General features: G+C 38.0%; 1 protein-coding gene and 1 long non-coding RNA gene across 2 annotated transcripts in view; both read left to right on the top strand.

Annotated features, from left to right (window-relative positions):
* Window positions 1–1,725: 1,725 nt before the first annotated feature.
* Window positions 1,726–7,859, top strand: LOC107558336 (uncharacterized). The gene is made up of 3 exons (XR_001605472.1): window positions 1,726–2,160; window positions 4,510–4,929; window positions 7,423–7,859. It is a non-coding gene; the product is annotated as an uncharacterized lncRNA (long non-coding RNA).
* Window positions 7,860–7,987: 128 nt separating this feature from the next.
* Window positions 7,988–22,471, top strand: part of LOC107558323 (uncharacterized) — a 19,700-nt gene continuing 5,216 nt past the window's right edge. The window contains exons 1-4 of the mRNA XM_016241977.1: window positions 7,988–8,060; window positions 8,322–8,718; window positions 16,700–16,873; window positions 19,564–19,854. Coding sequence (XP_016097463.1) covers window positions 7,988–8,060; window positions 8,322–8,718; window positions 16,700–16,873; window positions 19,564–19,854 — 935 coding nt within the window. The remainder of the gene's footprint in view (window positions 8,061–8,321; window positions 8,719–16,699; window positions 16,874–19,563; window positions 19,855–22,471) is intronic.

Here is a 22,471-nt window from a genome sequence, read left to right as displayed (position 1 = left end):
AAATGCGCATGACAATCGCATTCGATTGATCGTGCAGCCCTAGTACCTGCTCACGATCATAAAGCTATTGTGTCGGTCCTATCTTCTTTTTGACCATCGTCACATTGTCTTTCCTTCCGCAGTGCCGTTCGATGCTGGTGTCAGGTTCAGCTGCCTGGAAGCCCAGCTTTAGCATCAGTTACCGATCTGCTTCAGAGATTGGAAACGCATGAGGACGGGCTGGTGGAGGCCATGAGGAAAGCCCAGCAGAGGCCTCCACCTAGTGTGACTGAGATGGTGGATGACATGGAGGAACTAAATGTGGAGCAAAGGAACCAAGGGGGAGAATCTAGGTGCTCAAACAATGGGGACTGTTGTGGGAGCGATGGAGCGAATAATGACTGCTGTGGAAATGTCAGAGGCGTGAGTGAAGATTCACCAAGAACTCTTTGCCAGGATTCTTTCTCTACAGGAGAGAGTTTGAAGCAGCTGCTAAAGTGTTGCTTGGACTTGATAACAGAACTGGGGCTTCCTGAAGAACTAAAACTTCACATTCAGCAGCTCATACACACTTGAAGTGGATCTACTGCAGCAGAGTGTCTGAATAACATCCTGTGTGGGCAAGAAACAACAAGCAAATTCCAGGAAAGAAAATAAGCCTGTGCATTAGTTGACTCAAATTGATAGTGTATTTAAGGGGATTTTTTTTTTGTAATTTCATTGCTGTGATTCTATTGAACTGCACTTTTTGCTGGATTAGTACAACACTAAACAATGATTTAATACCCTTTTATATTAGAATATTTAAAGTGTACTTATGCCACTTATTGAATCCAATGCACCTGTTTTTGATTGGAAATTACAGTTTCAAAACAAAAGTTAATTCTTTCCAGTGTACCTCCCATCTATTTATTTTTTATCAAACTTTTTCACACATTTAACACGTTTTGTAATGACATGCATTAACTTTGTAATGTGATGTCAATACCACTGTGCATAATGAGCTGTAACCTAATCGAGTGAGTTTACATTTACCACCAAATAAAAGCTATTTATTTAATCAGTTTATGTAATTTATCTGAAGTTAATTTGAGGCATTTAGATCAATTCGATCTATGTATGTAAACATAAAGCTTTAGCTATGTAAACAGTAGCTTTAGCTTGGCATGATTTGGATATTATGTCACTTAAGTAGGCACACAGTTTCTAATTGGTTTATTGTAATGGTTTTATCTCTTATCTCTGTTATAAATCATGAGTAAACTACCAACACTTATGTTTCAAGATGCAACTTTAAGAACTGTAATCAGTCAGAGCAAGTGGGCTGGCCTGATGAAAAAGTGCGTAATTGTTGTATTGAATGTGCACTTGTAGTGTACTTAAAATATTAAAAAGGTAAATAAAAAAAAATGTATTCACAAATAATAATGAAATTAAAGACCACATAAGTGTACTTAGAGTACACATTTATGACTTTCATGACACTTATGTACACTTTTTAAAAGTGTACACAAGTGTCATGAAACAGTCATAAATGTGTAAGTTAATTTTAAATAATTGTTTTAATCTTGTTATGCTTTGAGTAATTGCATTGAAATTTAAACTAATAAATGTTTATTTAATTGCATATAAACGTCCAAAAACAATGAAGTGTCTAAAAACATTACATTGTGTTCACACTGAAGTTTAATTTATGAGTATGTTAATTAATTCTGTAATACGCTTTCTTTTTAGAAGTATGCAAAAGTGCACTACTTTTTCACAAGGGTGGATAAAGCAGCTATTATAACTTAGCTATGTCAGACTGGGTTAATGCAGGTTCAAGATAGTTGTGTACTGTGTTGATGTGCTGCTAATGGATCAGATTTCACTACATTTCTTTAATCTGAGGCCATGCACTGTCATCTTCAAGTGCAATGAAGGAAGAACAGGAGCGAATAAAATAAATTAAGACACCCTATGGCTTTACTTTTCAGCATCTTTTTTGGTTCATTAAAAGCACGTTATTAGACAAGAAACGATATTACAAGTAGAGAACCTGGACGTTCACGGTTTCCTGTGGGGAGTATATTCATAGACGGAAAGTGAAACTACAGACGGTCATTAATACACGTCGATCTTCCTGGAAGCAAAAAGTGGTCGTCTGTCTTGACAAGCAAATGGAGAACTCTTCACATTTAGGTAGGAATTGAGATATTTGAGTATTTCAAAATTCATGCCATACAAAGTTTGGCGATCTGAAGTATCGATTAATCTAACACACAGTGGTGTTGACAGTTCACGTGCTTATGCTGGCTCATTCAATATCGCTGAGCGAAGTTAAATACATTATTTTATACCTCTGTTTTAGGGAAATAACAATGCTTTATTGAATATACTTACATGTAGGACAGAGTGTTGCAATAGTGTCTGTGGTAAACAATGTCATCATTCTGAGTGCTGTGGACACTTGTGCCTTGCGCCGCAAAACAACCTCAGTCACATGCGTAATAATGTACAAACAAAAACTCATCAATGCACAAAGATTAATATACTGTACGGAACATTACATGGAAAACTAAAAAAATAGTTTTAAAGTATCCGTAAAATTGGAAGTCAATTTGTGTATCAACTGGCCTTCTGAAATAGCTGTACTGAAGGTTTTAAAAGGTAATCAAAATCAAATAGAAAACTAGAAATCATATTGATATAAATGGCATGTTTATATTTCGTGTCATTCTGGCTCATGGAGTTACTGTTATAAAAAATAATATACCTATTGAAGTTATGTAAGAAAGTATATTGTGAAATATTTTGTTGAAAAAGTTTGATTTTGCTCTTGGGTTATTTTACTGTATTGTCAAAGATATTCAGCAAAGAATGGAAACTCCCTAATAAAAATGTACCTTACTAGGGATTTTAATTCATTTCACTGACTCGTTTACATTGACATTTACATGTAATCATTTAGCAGACACTTTTATCTTAAGCGACTTACTAATTAGGATAACAGAAGCAATAAAAAAAATGAAAGGATAACAATATGTAAGTGCTGTGACAAGTCCAGGTTAGTCTAACACAGAAGGCGCTACTATTAAAAAGATGTGTCTAAAGACTCGGGTTGAGTTAGGTTGGTCATTCCACCAGCAGGGAAGAGTCAAGGTAAAGGTCACAGGTGGTAAGCACATAAGCTTGAAGTAGTGTGTTTAGGTATAGTGGTGCAGAGCCAGTGGTTGTTTTATAGGCAAACATCAGTGCCTTGAATTTGATGCGAGTGGCTATTCGCAACCAATGCAAAATGATGAAGAGGTGTGACATGCACTCTCTTTGGCTCATTTAGGGCCACTTTTGCTGCTGCATTATGGATCAGTTCCAGAGGTTTGAAAGTACATGCTGGAAGGCCTGCCAAAACAGAGTTACAATAGTCCAGCCTGGATAGAACAAGAGCTTGGACAAGGAGATCACCAGTTACAACTGCAAAGTTCCAGGTTGTCCTGGAAGGAGTTATGGTTGATGCGTCTAGTTGGAAGGAGAAGTTGTGGTGAAGTGTTGGGTTGGCGGATACCACAAGAAGTTCCGTCATACTAAAGTTGAGTTGAGGTTTATGGCCCTTCATCCTGCAAGAAATTCCTGTCAGGCAGGCTGAGGTGTGAGCAACTACTGTTGGATCATCTGGGCTGGAATGAGAAGTAGAGTTCTGTCATCACCATAGCAGTGATTGGAAAAACCATGTTTCTGAATTACAGATTGTAGTGATGACATGTAGATGAAGAAGAAAAGTTGTCCAAGTACTGAGCCTTGAGGCACCCCAGTAGTTAGATATTGTGGCTTAGACATCTCGCCCCTCCAAGACACCCTGAAGGGCCTGGCGGTTAACTATCAAAAGCAACAGACAAATCCAGCAAGATGAGTACTGATGTTTTGGAAGTGAGTGCGAGTGAGCAAATTCACTGAGGGTGCCTCGATAATGTCCACTATGTCTTTGGAAACCACTACAAATGGCCTACCCCTCAAATAGGGCTCAGTGTCCAGAGTCAATGGAAACGGAAATGGAAAAAGTCTTACAGAGTGCACTAGTGCCCGACAACTTTTTCAGTTGTTTTGGATTTGGGAAAAATTTTCCAATAAGGATTTTAAAGAGTTGTAAGCCATGAATTGCTATAGGCTATGTCTTTGAAGACAATAAAACAATTCATAATTGTTGACTCAAACAAACAGTTAAGCATGTCAAAATGAATAGAATTCCATGAATGAAAAAGGAATCAATGCATGGAAGGGATAAAGAAGGATTTGTTCACTTAAAAGATTTGTTCAACAACACCTGTTCAACCATAACATAGTCTCCACAATTACTACAGTTATTGTTATTACTATAAAATTACAATTTGTTAATACAAGATGATCCCCTAAATGTAAGAAGCTTTTAGAGTTTTAGGGGTTTTATTTTATTTATTTTTTTGACTTTTTGATTTCATGCAACTTGTGTCTTTAGATGAAGAAATGGCATATTCAATGCTCATGTGGAACTTTGTGTTTGTTTTCGATCTGCAGGTTTGAGCAGATGACCAGATGCTCAGAAGTGCAGTTGATGGTCAGCTCCTGTAGATACACATTATTACAGATACACGTTATTTACAGACAAAATGTCAAATGTATTGGTACGAGGCATGTAGAATCTTGTCTGGAGAAATAATATTTGTATATGGCTAGCCCTCTGGAAGTGGAAGCGGCTTACTTTAGATAACTGCACATCCTTTGGTCTGAACTTAAACCCAGAGAAGTGGATTTATTGAAAGCGATCACTGCAGCCTGTGCCAACATGGGGAACATATGGGATTGTTGTGGACGAAAAAACCCTTGTGACCATACAGAGGATGAGACTAAAGGTTTACTGCACAGCTCTGAATCAAAGACATCAACTAAGACAGGAACGGATGTCTGCACCAGTCCAACTTCAGATGAAGAGCACAGGTAAAGTTAATGATTTACTTTTTAACTAAGGTGGCATGAAACAGAACTATTGTGACTTATCTCTGAATGAAACAACTTCTTGAGTGAGACTAAATGAAGTGTGGGACCTGATTTTGTCAATCTGGAATTGATTGGATCTTTGGATCATTAGTCATTTGCTAATTGCTGCTATCTCATGTGAGTGACAGTGAAAGTCCCAATGGATTCGAAATTAAAATTTTGTTACTTTTAGTTCATATTTGTTATGAGTTTCATAGCGTAAAGCATCCTCTCCAGTACAAAAAGAGCACTTATTTAACCAAGCAACCAAAATGGCTCGTTTGGATGTTGTGGAATTTGTATTGTTACCATACATTGGACACAAGCAGCATGTTGCATCAAAAGCAAATAGAACCTATAATCACTGATGCTGTGTACACTTGATACAGTATACAGATGCTCATTCAATTTCTGACATACTCCACATGCTTGAGTCAGCTAACATCAGGACAAATCGAAGAGGAAAAAATGTTTGCTTTGATGCATCCAATTTAAACATGTTTGTACAGTCTTCAGAAAGACCTCAGTTTCAGGAACAAGTGAATGGTTTATTTTTAACAATATCCCGGATCACGCATTTGACTGCAGTCCACTTATAATGATTATATAAGTCCACTTACAATGTCACTTTGACACCTTAAATTAAACAGGGTGCTTTTGGACTGGAACTTTAAAGGAACACTCCACTATTTTTGAAAATAGCCTCATTTTCTAACTCCCCTAGAGTTAAACAGTTGAGTTTTATCATTTTCGAATCCATTCAGCCGATCTCCAGGTCTGGCGGTAGCACTTTTAGCTGTAGCTTAGCATAGATCATTGAATCTGATTAGACAGTTAGCATCTCACTCAAAAATGACCAAAGAGTTTCTATATTTTTCCTATTTAAAACTTGACTCTTCTGTAGTTACATCATGTACTAAAACCGACGGAAAATGAAAAGTTGCGATTTTCTAGGCCAATATGGCTAGGAACTATACTCTCATTTCGGCGTAATAATCAAGGATCTTTGCTGCCATACCATGTGTGCAGCAGGTGCAATGATATTATGCAGCACCTGAAAATAGTCCCCAGCACGCTCCCTGTGCAAGCAGGTGGTCACGTTGGTTATGTTGACGGAAGTTAGCCTATTTTCATACAGTTAAAAGTGCTACCGTCAGACCCGGAGATCAGCTGAATGGATTCGAAAATGGTAAAACTCGACTGTTTAACTCTAGGGGAGTTGGAAAATGAGCCTATTTTCAAAAATAGTGGAGTGTTCCTTTAAGACTTCTATATGTAATTGACTTCTGTTTTAATTGGCAAAACTAAACATACTTGGTGCAGTTTGCGCTGTTGTTAATTTGGATGGGCCAAGTTGTTTAATTCTGAATAGGTATTTATATGCAAATGAAAAAGTTATATGGTTATGTCCTCATAATACTGAAGACGGTACCAACAAATTCTGAATTATTTACATTTGCAACTAATTTTTCACCTTAGTTTACACATATGGGCTAAAGGGAACTTTGCACTGTGAATGTCTGAGTGCTGTACATTAAACTAGTAAATCCTGTTTTTCATGTTCCTTCCATAACATCCACATTTGACTTAAATGCATTTCAAATCTCTCGACAGGCATGAAGGCAATGATATTATGCAGCACCTGAAAATAGTCCCCAGCACGCTCCCTGTGCAAGCAGGTGGTCACGTTGGTTATGTTGACGGAAGTTAGCCTATTTTCAGGCGCTGCATAATATCATTGCACCTGCTGCACCCATGGTATGGCAGCAAAGTTCCTTGATTATTATGCCGGAATGAGAGTATAGTTCCTAGCCATATCGGCCTAGAAAATCGCAACTTTTTATTTTCCGTCGGTCTTAGTACACGATGTAACTACAGATGAGTCAAGTTTTAAATAGGAAAAATATAGAAATTGTTTTAATTTTTGAGCGAGATGCTAACGGTCTAATCAGATTCAATGATCTATGCTAAGCTACAGTTAAAAGTGCTACCGTCAGACCCGGAGATCAGCTGAATGGATTCGAAAATGGTAAAACTCGACTGTTTAACTCTAGGGGAGTTGGAAAATGAGCCTATTTTCAAAAATAGTGGAGTGTTCCTTTAAGACTTCTATATGTAATTGACTTCTGTTTTAATTGGCAAAACTAAACATACTTGGTGCAGTTTGCGCTGTTGTTAATTTGGATGGGCCAAGTTGTTTAATTCTGAATAGGTATTTATATGCAAATGCAAAAGTTATATGGTTATGTCCTCATAATACTGAAGACGGTACCAACAAATTCTGAATTATTTACATTTGCAACTAATTTTTCACCTTAGTTTACACATATGGGCTAAAGGGAACTTTGCACTGTGAATGTCTGAGTGCTGTACATTAAACTAGTAAATCCTGTTTTTCATGTTCCTTCCATAACATCCACATTTGACTTAAATGCATTTCAAATCTCTCGACAGGCATGAAGAAGAAACAAAACCACAGCTGGGTGAATTGGTTATAACCAAACAGCCAAATTCAAAGTCTCAAATTCTTAAACCACAGAGCTCTTACTCTACAACAATATCACTATTACAAACTGAAGTCTCTCTTGCTGTTGAAGTTAATCCCAATGTTTCTCCTGAAACGGCTCCAACAGAAACTATAATCTTAGCTACAGAACCACCAAAAACAGAGACTGAAATCACTGAAGAAATCCAAAACATTGCAGCTGAAGTCTCAGAAGCACCTCAAGACAAAGCACTTGCGGACAATAATGCCTCAGTGAAAGGGGAGATAGAGGCTCAGCATGGGTCAGTTGAAGAGGTAGACATCACAGCTGCTCTGACAGATGATGCAGGTGCTACCGCAACAAGTTCAGACTCAACAGTCGCACCTGCTATGGAGACACCTGTTAAGGAAGAACATTCACAGGAAGCTTCATCTCCAAATGTGGATATTACCAATGGACTCTCTCCTGTCATAGAACATGGTCTTGTGAAGGACCCTGGGAGTCTGAAAGTTGAGAATGAAATGAATGATGTCATGGCGGTGGAAAAGCTGCCTCAAACAGAAGACATAGTCCAGGAATCAAATGAAGAAACCTTGGAAACTGAGAGTAAAGAGCAACTGTCATCTAAACCCTCTACACAAACTGACAGGTAATGAATGAATGAATTAAAAAAATAAAATAAATAATATATATATATATATAAATTAAATGCAAATTAAATTAAATTAAAATATAAATAAAATTGGATAGATCCGAGCGGGTTTGGGTCCAAAACTTGCCTCGGAAATGGTTTGGACTCGGTATTAGTTGCCTCGGGTCTCGGATAATTTGAAATAAATGTGCTTTTTTCCAAATGGACCTGATAAGACCCGATCCCTTTAACGTACTTGCACGTTGGTGTTAAGTGCACTGAGGAACCCATCATTGAGCAAACAGATGAAGTAGAGGACAAACGTTCAGAGGATACTCATTCTGAGATGGCAGAACAGAAGCAAGTGACATCTGAAGTTTCTCAAACTCAGGAACATTCACTGGAAGCTTCATCTCCAGATGTAGATATTACCAATGGACTCTCTCGTGCCATAGAAAATGGTCTAGTGAAGGACTCTAGAAGTCTGAAAGTTGAGAATGAAATAAATGCTGATGTCATGGAGGTGGAAAAGCTGCCTCAAAAAGAAGACATAGTCCAGGAATCGAATGAAGAAACCTTGGAAACTGAGAGTCAAGAGCAACTGTCATCTAAACCCTCTACACAAACTGACAGGTAATGAATGAATGAATTAAAAAAAAATAATAATAATATTATATATATATATAAAAATTAAATGCAAATTAAATTAAATTAAAATATAAATAAAATTGGATAGATCCGAGCGGGTTTGGGTCCAAAACTTTCCTCGGAAATGGTTTGGACTCGGTATTAGTTGCCTCGGGTCTCGGATAATTTGAAATAAATGTGCTTTTTTCCAAATGGACCCCTCGGAAATGGTGTGGACTCGGTATTAGTTGCCTCGGGTCTCGGATAATTTGAAATAAATGTGCTTTTTTCCAAATGGACCTGATAAGACCCGATCCCTTTAACGTACTTGCGCGTTGGTGTTAAGTGCATTTTTTGAGAAATGCACGTAGAAAAAGGAACATACGTTTGTAACCTCGCACACCGAAATCCATCTTATAGATACGAGATCCATCATGAAAAGCCACTCTCTTCATTATGGTGCGTGTTCATGCAGGGCAGGGCTTTTCTTTTTTGTGTGTAGAAATTCTCAGAGGCGTAGCAATAGGGCAGGCAATTGCCTGGGGCCCCGCATTTTGAGGGGGCCCCCAACAGCTGACCATTAGAACAATCGAAAATGTCATTATTAATATAACATGGAACATTATATCTGCATCCCCCCAGGGGGTCCCCTCTGGCGTTACGCTGCATGTGCTTGCTGTTTCCTCGTGATGCGTCCGCTGCTGTTTTCAAACTGGCACAGCCAGGTGTGCCTCACACGTCCTGAAAAGTGAAGCTGCGGGTTCTTTGATCGCCGACAAGCCGATGTCAAACCAGAGCTGTGCTTTAAGTGATACAGAGTAAATTCAGAGTAACAAAACTACAGCAGCAACAAGTCTGTTGCCTTTAGCAGCTTCTACAGATAAAGATAACTTCAAGCACTCCTTTTGATGTGTCCTTTTTCAGGCAGTGTTTGAAAAATTTAGTTAAAAAAAAAAAGGCAAAATATTTAATGCATTATTTAATTATTATAGCATTAATAATTAACTTAATTTGTAGTTAACTAGTTAAGTATTTAAATAATTTACCTTAGTATGCTGTTGGTGTCTGGACTTATTTATTTATTTACTTATTTTGAAATGACTTGAGACTTTGTGACTTCCTGCTCTTGCTATATTTCAAAGTCAATAAATCCAAAAGCAGGGGGTCCCCTCTGGCGTTACGCTGCATGTGCTTGCTGTTTCCTCGTGATGCGTCCGCTGCTGTTTTCAAACTGGCACAGCCAGGTGTGCCTCACACGTCCTGAAAAGTGAAGCTGCGGGTTCTTTGATCGCCGACAAGCCGATGTCAAACCAGAGCTGTGCTTTAAGTGATACAGAGTAAATTCAGAGTAACAAAACTACAGCAGCAACAAGTCTGTTGCCTTTAGCAGCTTCTACAGATAAAGATAACTTCAAGCACTCCTTTTGATGTGTCCTTTTTCAGGCAGTGTTTGAAAAATTTAGTTAAAAAAAAAAAGGCAAAATATTTAATGCATTATTTAATTATTATAGCATTAATAATTAACTTAATTTGTAGTTAACTAGTTAAGTATTTAAATAATTAACCCTACTAGGCTATTGGTGTCTGGGCTTATTAATTTATTTCTAAATGACATGAGACTTTGTGACTTCCTGCACTTGCTATACTTCATAGTCATTTTATAATAAATCCAAAAGCAAGACGTGAGAAAAACTAGGGAGTTGAAATGGCAACTGAGCTAATGAGTGAGCCTCTGCTGCCATTTACTGGATATAATGGTAATTGCATGTAATTTTCATTTTAAGTCTTTGTTTTCCACCAGGAGACAAGTGACAGCCGGTGACAGCAGCGGCAATCTACCTGTCACTCAATTGGCCACGCCCTTAATTATGCAGAACTTTAAGTCTTAACATAATTTAAACGGATGAGTTATAAAAAAAATCCACCCCCCTCACAGTTGTCATGAAGGGCAAAATTAGCTATATAGACCAAAATAATTTTTTGTACCAGGCTGTAATCATTTTTTTTTCTGCTGTAAAGTTGGACATTTTAACATGGGGAGTCTATGGGACTGACTCCCTTTTGGAGCCAGCCTCTAGCGGCCAGTCGATGAATTGCCGTTTTAGTCACTTCCGTGTAATAATTAAGCATAATTGTGAATTCACAAACGCTACGATTTAATTAAATAATTGTATGCGATGCAGTTCTAATACAGTATATGCCCTTTAATTATTTACATGCGTGTAGGTTAAGTATGTGCGTCACACAGCGGCTCTGTTCACAGTAGTTCCACAGGAACGGTTATCATTTACATGTGTGGAGCATCTCAAACTCCATCTCTGCATGTTGTTGTGAGTTTGGGTTTATTATAATGTTCATCTGGGAAAGCAACGTGCGCCATTTCATCAGATTTGTAAGGTAAATCATTTATAAATCTATGCAAACTCAGGAGAATACATTGCGGTTTCAAAATAAAAGCTGAAACCCTCACTCTGAGTTTACACGTCTTGATGTCCACATATTCTTTTAATTACAGTGGCTATAGCATTTCTGTCCTAAAGAAATGGCCAAATATTAAAGATTAAGTGGACTTTTGTGGAATTTATGGACATTGAAAGTATATATAAGTATGTTATCGCTGTTTTTTCTTTTCTTTTTTTATCCTTTTTTAAGGTTATTGAGTTATTGTGGAGTTCATTTTTGTATTATTATAATATATATATTTTTTATTCAGTTATAATGAAAAATTTAACTGTTGTCTTAACCTGTATGACAATCTTTGAAAATAAAATTAAATAAGAATTAAATGGTGCTTAGTCAACATTAAGCAAGGATTAGATTGCAGGTAATGTGTTAAAATAATCATCAGGCCGTTGGCGCTCCCTGCAGGCCTTTGTTGTAATGCGTAATGTACATTAGCTCTATTGTTTATAATACATTATGTATTTTAACCATTTTGTTCAATAAAACCATATGATTTCTTGCTTTTGATACTTTATTTGAACTAATTATTATTGCCTCAAGTAATTTTAAAGACTATTGTTCACTTACATCTATTTTTATTACCCCCAAAAAATTAATTATAATTATAGGGCCCGATGAAATCCATTTTATTTCCAAATTCAGTTTTTTTCCATTTTCATTTTTCTATACTCTGTTTTAATGGTTAAATTAAATTTTATTAAATGGGTCATATGATGCGATTTAAATTTTTCATTTCTCTTTGGAGTGTTACAAGCTCTTGGTGCATAAAGAAGATCTGTAAAGTTGCAAAGACTAAAGTCTCAAATCCAAAGAGATATTCTTTATAAAAGTTAAGAGTCAACTAAGCCTACCTAAAACGGCTCGTTCTAACACGCTCCCACATGTCTACGTCACGATGTGGGAAGATTTGCATAACGCCGCCCAAATGTTCACGCAAAGAAAGGCGGCGTAACTTTTATTCTCGCTGTATTATTGTTGTTACCGCCTCCGCCATGTCGTGAAGGCGGCGGCGGTGTGTTTCGTTGTGAAAGCTAAACTACTTTGTTTGGCCTTCCAAAAGAGGACGATATCGCTTCGTCATGCCTGGAGCTGATCCGTGCTGGTCGCTGAGGAAATACTTCAACTTCGTGCTGTGGATCGCCGGATCGGCTTTCACCGTGGACGAAGCGGAGTCTAGCCCGGGTTCGTCACATGTGGTTGCCGCAAGCCCGCCGGACGCTCCTCCGTCGAATCCGCCGGCCGCGCCGTTCTCTAGCCCGCCGGCCATTCCTCACTCTAGCCCGCCGTGTGTTTTGTTGTGAAAGCGAAACTACTTTGTTTGGTCTTCCAAAAGAGGACACGACTAGAAATCAGTGGTTAAGTTGTATTTACAACACTGTTCCAGAACAGTTCAACCCAAATATTCAGATGTGTGCAGCGCATTTTATGGAGGACTGTTTACTGATCCTGGTAGAGTAGACTACAATGCGGGCTGTTCTGACTCGCAGACTGTAAGTACGTTTTTTTATATTTAAAGAATTTGCCACTGACGATTCAAACGTGAGTTTTGAGCAGGGTAGCATAGCACTTGTTGTTTGTCAATTCTCTGATCACAAATGCAAACATGGTTTTATGTTTACGCGGCGCGATGCAATGCAACGCGTAAAAAGACAGTATAAGTCATTATAATACGTAATTAGGTCCCCACTGGATGCAACAAATGCCTCGTTTATAATGGGTTTTAATGTTTTTGTCTCATTGCTCCGACCGGACAGGGCATCACAGTATGGTAAGGGGCGTAACATTTCTGTCACACGCTTGAGGTATTCGGCCAATCATAACGCACTGGATAGCTGGCCAATCACAGCACACCTTGCTTTTCAGACTGATGAGCTTTGTTAAAATCGACACGTTTTAGAAAGGCGGGGCATAGAGGCGAAACAATAATGTACAGTATGTGGAAAATAATGTGTTTTTTAACCTTAAACTGCATAAACACATTTCATTACACCAAATAATGTTCTTTTTAGCAACATCATATGACCCCTTTAATCAAAAAGCCTGTCTAATTAATTGAGTTTTACAGTTTTATCTTTACCAAATTCTGTTTTCCATTATTTTCTGTATTCCATTTGAATGATTCCATTACATTTTAATAATCAAAAGCATCTAAAATTAATTGATTTTATTAAAAAAAAATTTTTTTTTTCATTTTTTATTTCAGAAATACTGTACATTTACATTTTTCTCCTAAATAAATTCTGATAAATAACATTTCTGGTAAATACTCCTTTAAAAAGTGTTTTTTTTTTTATTATAATTGTATTATTAGTAGACTAGAACACATAGATATGTTGTCATTCTTACACTATAATACTGAACTTAGATTTCAGTGATTTGGACTATGAGATGGACACTTGCTTCTTGCACTCTATGTTGCACTTTACTTTTGCTTTAAAAAAAGGATTTCATAGAAATTTGGATTTCATTTGGTTTAATAAAAATCGAATACAAAAAAATCGATTAATCGATAAATTAGTCGACAGATTAATCGAAATAAAAATAGTCGTTAGTGGCAGCCCTAATGTACATAATGATTTAATAATTATAAAATAATTATTTCTGCCATAATTATTCTAAAGCGACATTTTACAGAAATAGTGTTCACAAAATAATGTTAAAGTGGAAAAATATTGGTAATTCTGACCTAGCGCTCATAGTTTTGATTAGAATGCATCACATCCGGTCGGGCGGTCGCTTAAGCCGCCTTTCCACTACTTGCCTTGTCCAAATACCCACACTTACGGTCTTGGCCACTTGAGAGCGCGTGTGCGCGACAGGAAGTAAGTGAGTAAGACTGTCCCAGGTCTTAAAAATGGCAAAGCGCAGTGCCCTTAGCGCACACTAAACCCACACTATCTCAAATACCGCTCCGGAGCGCTATTCGAGGCTTAGTGTATCCCATCATGCATCATGTTCTGGAAATAAATCGTGAGACTTTTTGCCAAGATCGCGAGAGAGGTCACGGAAACCTTTCCAATGTAAGTTAAACTATTAATAATAATAAGATATTACATATAATTTGGTAGTAAAACTAAGTGCTACACATTTTATTGCTGCAAAGATTAGTATATTTATTTTTGTACAACAATTGCATAGTGTCATCTATTATAGGGACTACTGATCAGACATTTAGAAGTTGATTTTAAAATGCAAAATATAATAATACTAAAACTCTGTAAACACTTGCGTTTTTACAACACTATAAGTGTGTCCCATCAGGTAATGAAAAGTTGTACACACACTTGTGGTCTTCTTCATGCTCACTTGAACACTTGGGCCAAATACAGGAAATACGTCATAAGTAGTCAAGTGCAAAGACCGCAAGTGTGGGTATTTGGACAAGGCAACTGTCTCCGACAAGCGACAGACCGGAAATCATTAATTTCCTATGAAAAGTAGTGCGGGAGCTGCGTGGAGTTCCGATCATAGACATAATAAATACCTAGATGCTGCTTTGAGCCATTGCTGCGATACGTCAACGTGTATCGACGGAGGTAAATGGGGGACCTGCGGTTTATTCTGGATAAAAACACGAGAACGCTTACATTTATCAACCGATTTCAGAGGTTTGTGATCTACATGGAGTTAAAAATAACTCTGCCTCCAGTTATTTAGTTAGGTTTGGAAAATTATTAATTTTCGTAAGAAATTGTGAAAACTCACACTTGTCTCACTTGTTGATTTGATTGATTTTTTCGGTTTACAATTCTAATGTTATTGTAGTATAACTGTGGCAACGTGATACTTCCGGTTTCCTTTTCCGCCCGTCCTACGAAGGCCGTCTCATTTAATTCTAGGTTGAGGACACTTCGTAAATCATATGCATCCTACAGAGGATGCGACCTCCAGAGGATTCGACCTCCGGAGGGTGCAGCCTTCTATATGAGACACAGCTTATAGTTCCGATCATGTGTGTATGCGGAAATTTCGGATCTGATTTGAGCTTCGGATGCGTTAAAATATTTGAACTTCTGCGGCTAGACCATATGCGACCGCCCGACCCGATGTGATGTATTCTAATCAAAACTATCGGCGCGAGGTCAGAATTCCCAATGTTTTGTTCACTTTAACATTATTCTTTAAAGGGGTCCTATTATGCTTTTTCACTTTTTCAACTTTAGTTAGTCTGTAATGTTGCTGTTTGAGCATAAAAAAGATCTGCAAAGTTACAAAGCTCAAAGTCCACTTCAAAAGGAGATATTTTATTGAACAGAAATCACTTTTCAAAAACTACAACGAACGACTCGTTTGGACTACAATGCATATTTTCCGGGATTTGTGATATCACAAAGATCGACGAATGGGACGAGACCTGGTTGAGTTGCACTAGAGAAGGCAACGAGTGTTATCACGATGTCGGAGACACGCTAGCTTTCCCAAGGCAGACGAACTTAGAGTGATTACAATCATCCGGGTTTAAATTGCGCTAAAATTGATTTGATTTTGACGCAATATTTACATTGAAGCTGCAGTATACTATGGTAAGGGGCATGACATTTCCTGACCAGGCGCCGATTGCTACCAATCACAACACACACTGGCCCAGCTAACCAATCACAACACACACTGGCCCAGCTAACCAATCACGGGGTTTTTTGGGGTTTTTTTGGGGGGGGGGGGATTTGATTTGTGAGATGCATTCATACATTAATTATATTCATTAAAATGATTCATTTTACCATGGTGAATAAGCCGAGGTAACGGTTGCTGCACGACCAGTTTGAAAGTTCTGTGCGACTGCCACTAGGGGGAGAAGTGCGACAGTCGTGTCCGAACGTCGTCTGCAGTGGAAAGGCGGCTGGAAAGGCGGCTTTACGGTCTGGCCGCAAAAGGTCAAATATTTGAACGCATCCGAAGCTCAAATCGGATCCGAATTTTCCGCATACGCATATAATCGGAAGTCCACGCAGCTCCCGCACTACTCTCCATTGGAAATGAATGACTTCTGGTCGATCGTTTGTCAGAGATAGTGGAAAGGCAGCTTGGGAGACAATAATGTAAAGTAACAATAAATTAAATCAATGTTAAATAAATAAAATGAATGTAGAAGCGGCCAAATCAGTCAGCAGGACACCAGGATTGTTCTTTACTGCAGGCTGTGCACACAGCGCTGTTTACGTTCGGGTTCGAAAATAATGCAGTCGGGTCGGACTCGTATTGTAATTTTGGTCATATTGCCGACCCCTAGCCCATACGCAATATGTTAATGTCTCTGTTATTTTACTATCATCGAGATACTATTATAGTTTTATTTTTTTTATTTTTTTTTATTTGGATATTTTTTATTTTATTTTATTTACAATCTAAATGAAAATGAGAGATTTTACTTTGGCAACTAAGTGAATTAAAATAAGTTTAGGTTTTTATATTTTATTGTATTTCAGTTAACGTTTATTTTAAGTAACAAAAATGTTTTTGTTTTTTTTATGGTTTTAGTGTTAGTTAACTAATAACCCTAGTTAATTTCTCTATTCTGTTACAGCACTATTGATATGGACAAACCTGAAGTCATGGATTCTGTGAAAGATCTAGAGAAGAATGAAAAGTTTGCAGATCAAGAGCACGAGACTACAGAACCCCTTCAGAATGGCCTGGACTCCACATGTGCCTCAGTGTCATCAAGCCCCACTGAGAAAACCAGACTCACTGGACCAAGGTTAGTACTTCCTGCTATTCATTATTATTACTACCGTTAGGTGGTGCAAAACTCCCAGTATAAAAGACAGAGTTCATAATAGTGTTCAGTGACTAAGTTTAGTTATTAGTTTGCTGTGTGTACGCACTAAGAGTGTAATCATCACAGACTAGAAATAGATAAATTGTCAAAAAGGGAAGCTTATGTGCCATGCCAAGGCAAACAACTGGCAATAAAGTACAAACACTAGTAAAGTACAATGTTGCAACAATGTCAACATTAGTTGCCGTAATTGTTTTAAATGAGCCACTGTTAATTTAAACACCATAAGCTCAAATCGGATCCGAATTTTCCGCATACGCATATAATCGGAAGTCCACGCAGCTCCCGCACTACTCTCCATTGGAAATGAATGACTTCTGGTCGATCGTTTGTCAGAGATAGTGGAAAGGCAGCTTGGGAGACAATAATGTAAAGTAACAATAAATTAAATCAATGTTAAATAAATAAAATGAATGTAGAAGCGGCCAAATCAGTCAGCAGGACACCAGGATTGTTCTTTACTGCAGGCTGTGCACACAGCGCTGTTTACGTTCGGGTTCGAAAATAATGCAGTCGGGTCGGACTCGTATTGTAATTTTGGTCATATTGCCGACCCCTAGCCCATACGCAATATGTTAATGTCTCTGTTATTTTACTATCATCGAGATACTATTATAGTTTTATTTTTTTTATTTTTTTTTATTTGGATATTTTTTATTTTATTTTATTTACAATCTAAATGAAAATGAGAGATTTTACTTTGGCAACTAAGTGAATTAAAATAAGTTTAGGTTTTTATATTTTATTGTATTTCAGTTAACGTTTATTTTAAGTAACAAAAATGTTTTTGTTTTTTTTATGGTTTTAGTGTTAGTTAACTAATAACCCTAGTTAATTTCTCTATTCTGTTACAGCACTATTGATATGGACAAACCTGAAGTCATGGATTCTGTGAAAGATCTAGAGAAGAATGAAAAGTTTGCAGATCAAGAGCACGAGACTACAGAACCCCTTCAGAATGGCCTGGACTCCACATGTGCCTCAGTGTCATCAAGCCCCACTGAGAAAACCAGACTCACTGGACCAAGGTTAGTACTTCCTGCTATTCATTATTATTACTACCGTTAGGTGGTGCAAAACTCCCAGTATAAAAGACAGAGTTCGTAATAGTGTTCAGTGACTAAGTTTAGTTATTAGTTTGCTGTGTGTACGCACTAAGAGTGTAATCATCACAGACTAGAAATAGATAAATTGTCAAAAAGGGAAGCTTATGTGCCATGCCAAGGCAAACAACTGGCAATAAAGTACAAACACTAGTAAAGTACAATGTTGCAACAATGTCAACATTAGTTGCCGTAATTGTTTTAAATGAGCCACTGTTAATTTAAACACCATGCACTAGTTATTTCATGGCTTTGTCTACTTCCTGTGGGTAATAATGTGTATATAATGTTTTAATGTGTGATTACGCCACATGGTGTATCAGATCTAAGCAGAGTTTATGCAGAAGTTCTTCAAGAAATTCTTCAAGACAGTTGCTGTCTGAACAGCGTTCCTTTCAACTTTATTTTGGGAATATTTTTATGGTTGTAGATTATAGTGACCGTTGGCATAATTTACAGGGCTCAACGCTAAGGATTTTTTTCTGCTGGCCCAGTTGGGCCAGTGGTTAAAATGTTCACTTGCCCCACCAATATTTTAATAAATAGAGGACCAAACCTGCAGAAATAAAAAAATATATAGATAAATAAATAAAATAACAGGAAAATAAAGAAATAAATAAATGACTTGATAAAAACAAATATAGTTCATTTGTAATACAATTTAACTCTGAATTTATTTTCTATTACCTTTTTCCTTTATGTATTATATTATGTATTTATTCATTTTTTTATGTATTTTTATTATTTTTAACTTTTTACATATTCTCTCATTTATTTTTATTTTTATATTTATTTAATTTATTTATGTATTTATTTATTTATGTTTAAATGTATATATGCATTTATTTATTTTTTATATTCATTTATTCCCACATGTATTTATTTCCAGATGTATTTATTCATTTAGAGCTCATGCAGAAGTGAAAGTCAAACTAACGATAGAGAGTTTGCTACAGGATGTGTCAGATCAACTGGAGAGTTGCAAGATATTTTCACAGATCCACATTATTATGTCGAATTATTTTATAGCGACTGAATTCAGCTATCTATCCTCATAGTTTCGTCATTAAGCCCGGAACCATAAACGTCGTTGATGAGTTTCTAGTTTGATGACGCCTCTAGACACACTCGGTGGAGGTTTCTAAGGCTTGTGTTCATTTTGTAATAAGAGGGAAAATTGTGACTCCCAAAAGCGTTGTGAGCTTAAGTTTTAAGACTATGAAATGGCCACATTAAAGCATTATACGTGTGTGTGTGTGTGTGTGTGTATTACTTTAGAATCATGTGACACTGAAGACTGGAGTAAAGGCTACTGAAAAAAAATATAGAATATATTAAAAATAAAAACTTGTGTTCATAAAAAAAAGCAATAACATATTAACAAACATTAAGTATAAAAAATGCAACTTCAAAATAATTAGAAAACATGACAAAAAATGTTGAGATACCAGATTGTCCTCCTTGTCAGAATTGCCCAATAACCACTCTATCATTTCTCGTTTACAGTGATTCAGTTGCTCTAGAAGACACTGAGGCCATAGGTGAGATTCCTGTGTTGAGCGAGGCAAAATTAGTGGAAGAAGTTGTAAAAGATGCAGAAACTGGACCTCAACAAACAGAAGACGAAAAGGAGAAACAGGAAAAGGAAGCTAGTGCTGCACAGAAAAACGAAGGAAAAGAAGACACTTCTGCCACCCCAAAATCAGAGATCCTTTTCAGCAGTGGCACAGTAGAGGTGAAGCTGATACAGAAAGATACAGAAGAGAGTGTGGAGGAAGTGCACGAGGCATTGGATGAGTATGTGTCACTCTTTTATTCTGGTTTCCAGCAATAGCTTTAGTTTGGAAAGCAGATGGTCAAAGCATTTGGACACCAGAATCAATTTTTAATTAGACAAATTAATGACGAGACAAGATTATGCAGGATTGTGAGTATAGTCTTGCAACCAGTGCCGGCCCGTCCCAGCAGGCGGTACAAGCGGTCGCCTAGGGCCCTGCCTTGACTTTGATGTCAAACACTTATCGATCTGCAGCGCCCCATTAAGTCAACACACATACAGATGATGCACCAGGGCTGTACAGTGCGTTTAAACACATTTAAAGAGGTCATATGATGCGATTTAAAGTTTTCCTTTCTCTTTGAAGTGTTACAAGCTCTTGGTGCATAAAGAAGATCTGTAAAGTTGCAAAGACTAAGGTCTCAAATCCAAAGAGATATTCTTTATAAAAGTTAAGAGTCAACCACGCCTACCTAAAACGGCTCGTTCTAACACGCCCCCACATGTCTACATCACTGTGTGGGAAGATTTGCATAACGCCGCCCAAATGTTCACTCAAAGAAAGAAGGCGTAACTTTTATTCTAATTTGTCCATATTAGGGATTTCCTCCAACGTGATTTTTGTGAGTATTGCATTTTATGATTTTTTCACTTTTTTTTTCTTTTTTTCCTTATTTTGGGTAAAAATAGGAAAAATCATACTTCTAAGATTTCTCCAGTATAGAGGAGTTTTTTTGTATCCCCTCTCTCTCTCTCTCTCTCTCTCTCTCTCTCTTTCTCTCAGTGGATACATACAATTTCCTGACAAAAATTAGGAAATTACTGTTAATGATTTTTAATCATAATAATTTATAATAAATCCTTAGACCTTTCTAAAGGTTTCATTATCAATAATTATTACTTTGTTTAATGATTTATGTAGTTATAACTATAATCAGAATTATTAGTAGTCTATATATATATATATATATAAACAATTTTTTTGGCCAAATTGTGCAGATCTACAAACAGGCACAGTAAACTTAGTGTTATTTATAATTTCTGGCAAATAACAAAAAAGTTTATCTGAAATCTTTTCTAGTTACAGTTCAGATTTTGTCTGCAGATTTTGTTGGTTCAGATTTTGGAATTGAAATGAAAGAATGATAGAGAGATTAAAGTGAAATTGTAGTAGAAATGGAATCCAAATGGTATCTTTATGGAGACGAAAAAAAGGGATGTTCTGACTGCTATACTGTACATAATATTTATTGCTTTAGTATTAATATTTGTTTTATAAATGCAATGATGTCCACCATCACAGACTTGTTATATGTTTAAATTGCTATGACAATTTTTACACTAGTGGGGCCTATTTTCGTTATCTTGCCTAAGGCCCCACAACCCTACGGGCCGACACTACTTGCAACCCGTTCAACCAGAACGTCTCGGTTACGTATGGTAACCCTCGTTCCCTGAAGGAGGGAACGGAGACGTCACGTCGGATGAGAGACCAATCTACTTCGAGTGTAAACTAGATGAGCCAATGCACAATGGCATGCGATTATTGCATCCAGCTGCCGCTGATCACAGCGTGAGTATAAGTAGGCAGCAGATGCAGAGCATATGCAGGTTTTCGCTGAGGAGCCGAGCCGGTGACCCGGTCGCTCAGCGGTGGTACAGGAGCTGTGGCGATGGGATGTAACCGAGACATTCCCTTTCAGTTGGTCACTCTCGACGTCACGTCGGATGACCGACGAATTGGGATCCTACCAAAAGGCCACAGCTACTGCCCCTTCCAGTGTCCTGTGGAAGCCACCTGCACCCCTACTTTTTGGCGTAGGCCAGGGCTTGCACAAGAGGACCAGCTACTGCTACTATGGCACTACCCAATGAGTAAGACTGGATAACACTGGGAAACGTACCCGTTCTACTTGGAACAGGGACGTTACGGAAGGAGGCTTCGGAAGCAAATACACATATGAACATTCCTCAGGTGCATATGGAAGAATGGAGGTGATTGTACTTCTTGGAATGGCAGAGGTCTGCCGGGGAAACACAGGCTCGAGGCTATACCATGGACTTTACACATATGGGATCCACTTAGGTCTTTCATATGGAACCCAGCCTTCTACCGGTTCTTGAGGATTCAACGAGTGAAGGCCTGGCACCGGACGCTCCACCACGTCTGGCTGCCGAGGGGACGGAGGAGCTCAACAGGGTCTACTACATGGACTCTCTGGAGTGGTTTTAGCAAGCCGACCCGAAGCCGGGGCCTCTTAGTGCTTCTACCCGTTTGAGATTGCAACCTGAACGGGCAGGGCACACCCTGTGCCTGATAAGCCAGGGTGATGGCATCCACTATCCAGTGGGCCATCCTCTGCTTAGAGACGGCATTCCCCTTCTGCCGGCTTCCGTGACAGACAAAGAGCTGGTCTGAGGTCCTGAAGCTTTGCGTCCGGTCTACTTAGCACCTTAAGGCTCGGACAGGACAGAGCAAAACTAGGGCTGGGTCTGCCTCCTCCGAGGGCAGTGCTTGCAGTTTCACCACCTGATCCCTGAAGGGAGTAGCGGGAACCTTGGGCACACACCCGGGCCGGGGCTTACCTGGAAATCAGCCGGCCCAAACTCTAGGCACGAATCGTTGACCGAAAATGC

The sequence above is a fragment of the Sinocyclocheilus grahami genome, unplaced genomic scaffold (assembly GCF_001515645.1).
Source record: "Sinocyclocheilus grahami isolate Dianchi unplaced genomic scaffold, SAMN03320097.WGS_v1.1 scaffold641.1, whole genome shotgun sequence".
Classification (NCBI taxonomy): domain Eukaryota; kingdom Metazoa; phylum Chordata; class Actinopteri; order Cypriniformes; family Cyprinidae; genus Sinocyclocheilus; species Sinocyclocheilus grahami.
Note: the sequence above shows the minus strand (reverse complement) of the source record. Positions and strands in the feature narration are given on the sequence as shown.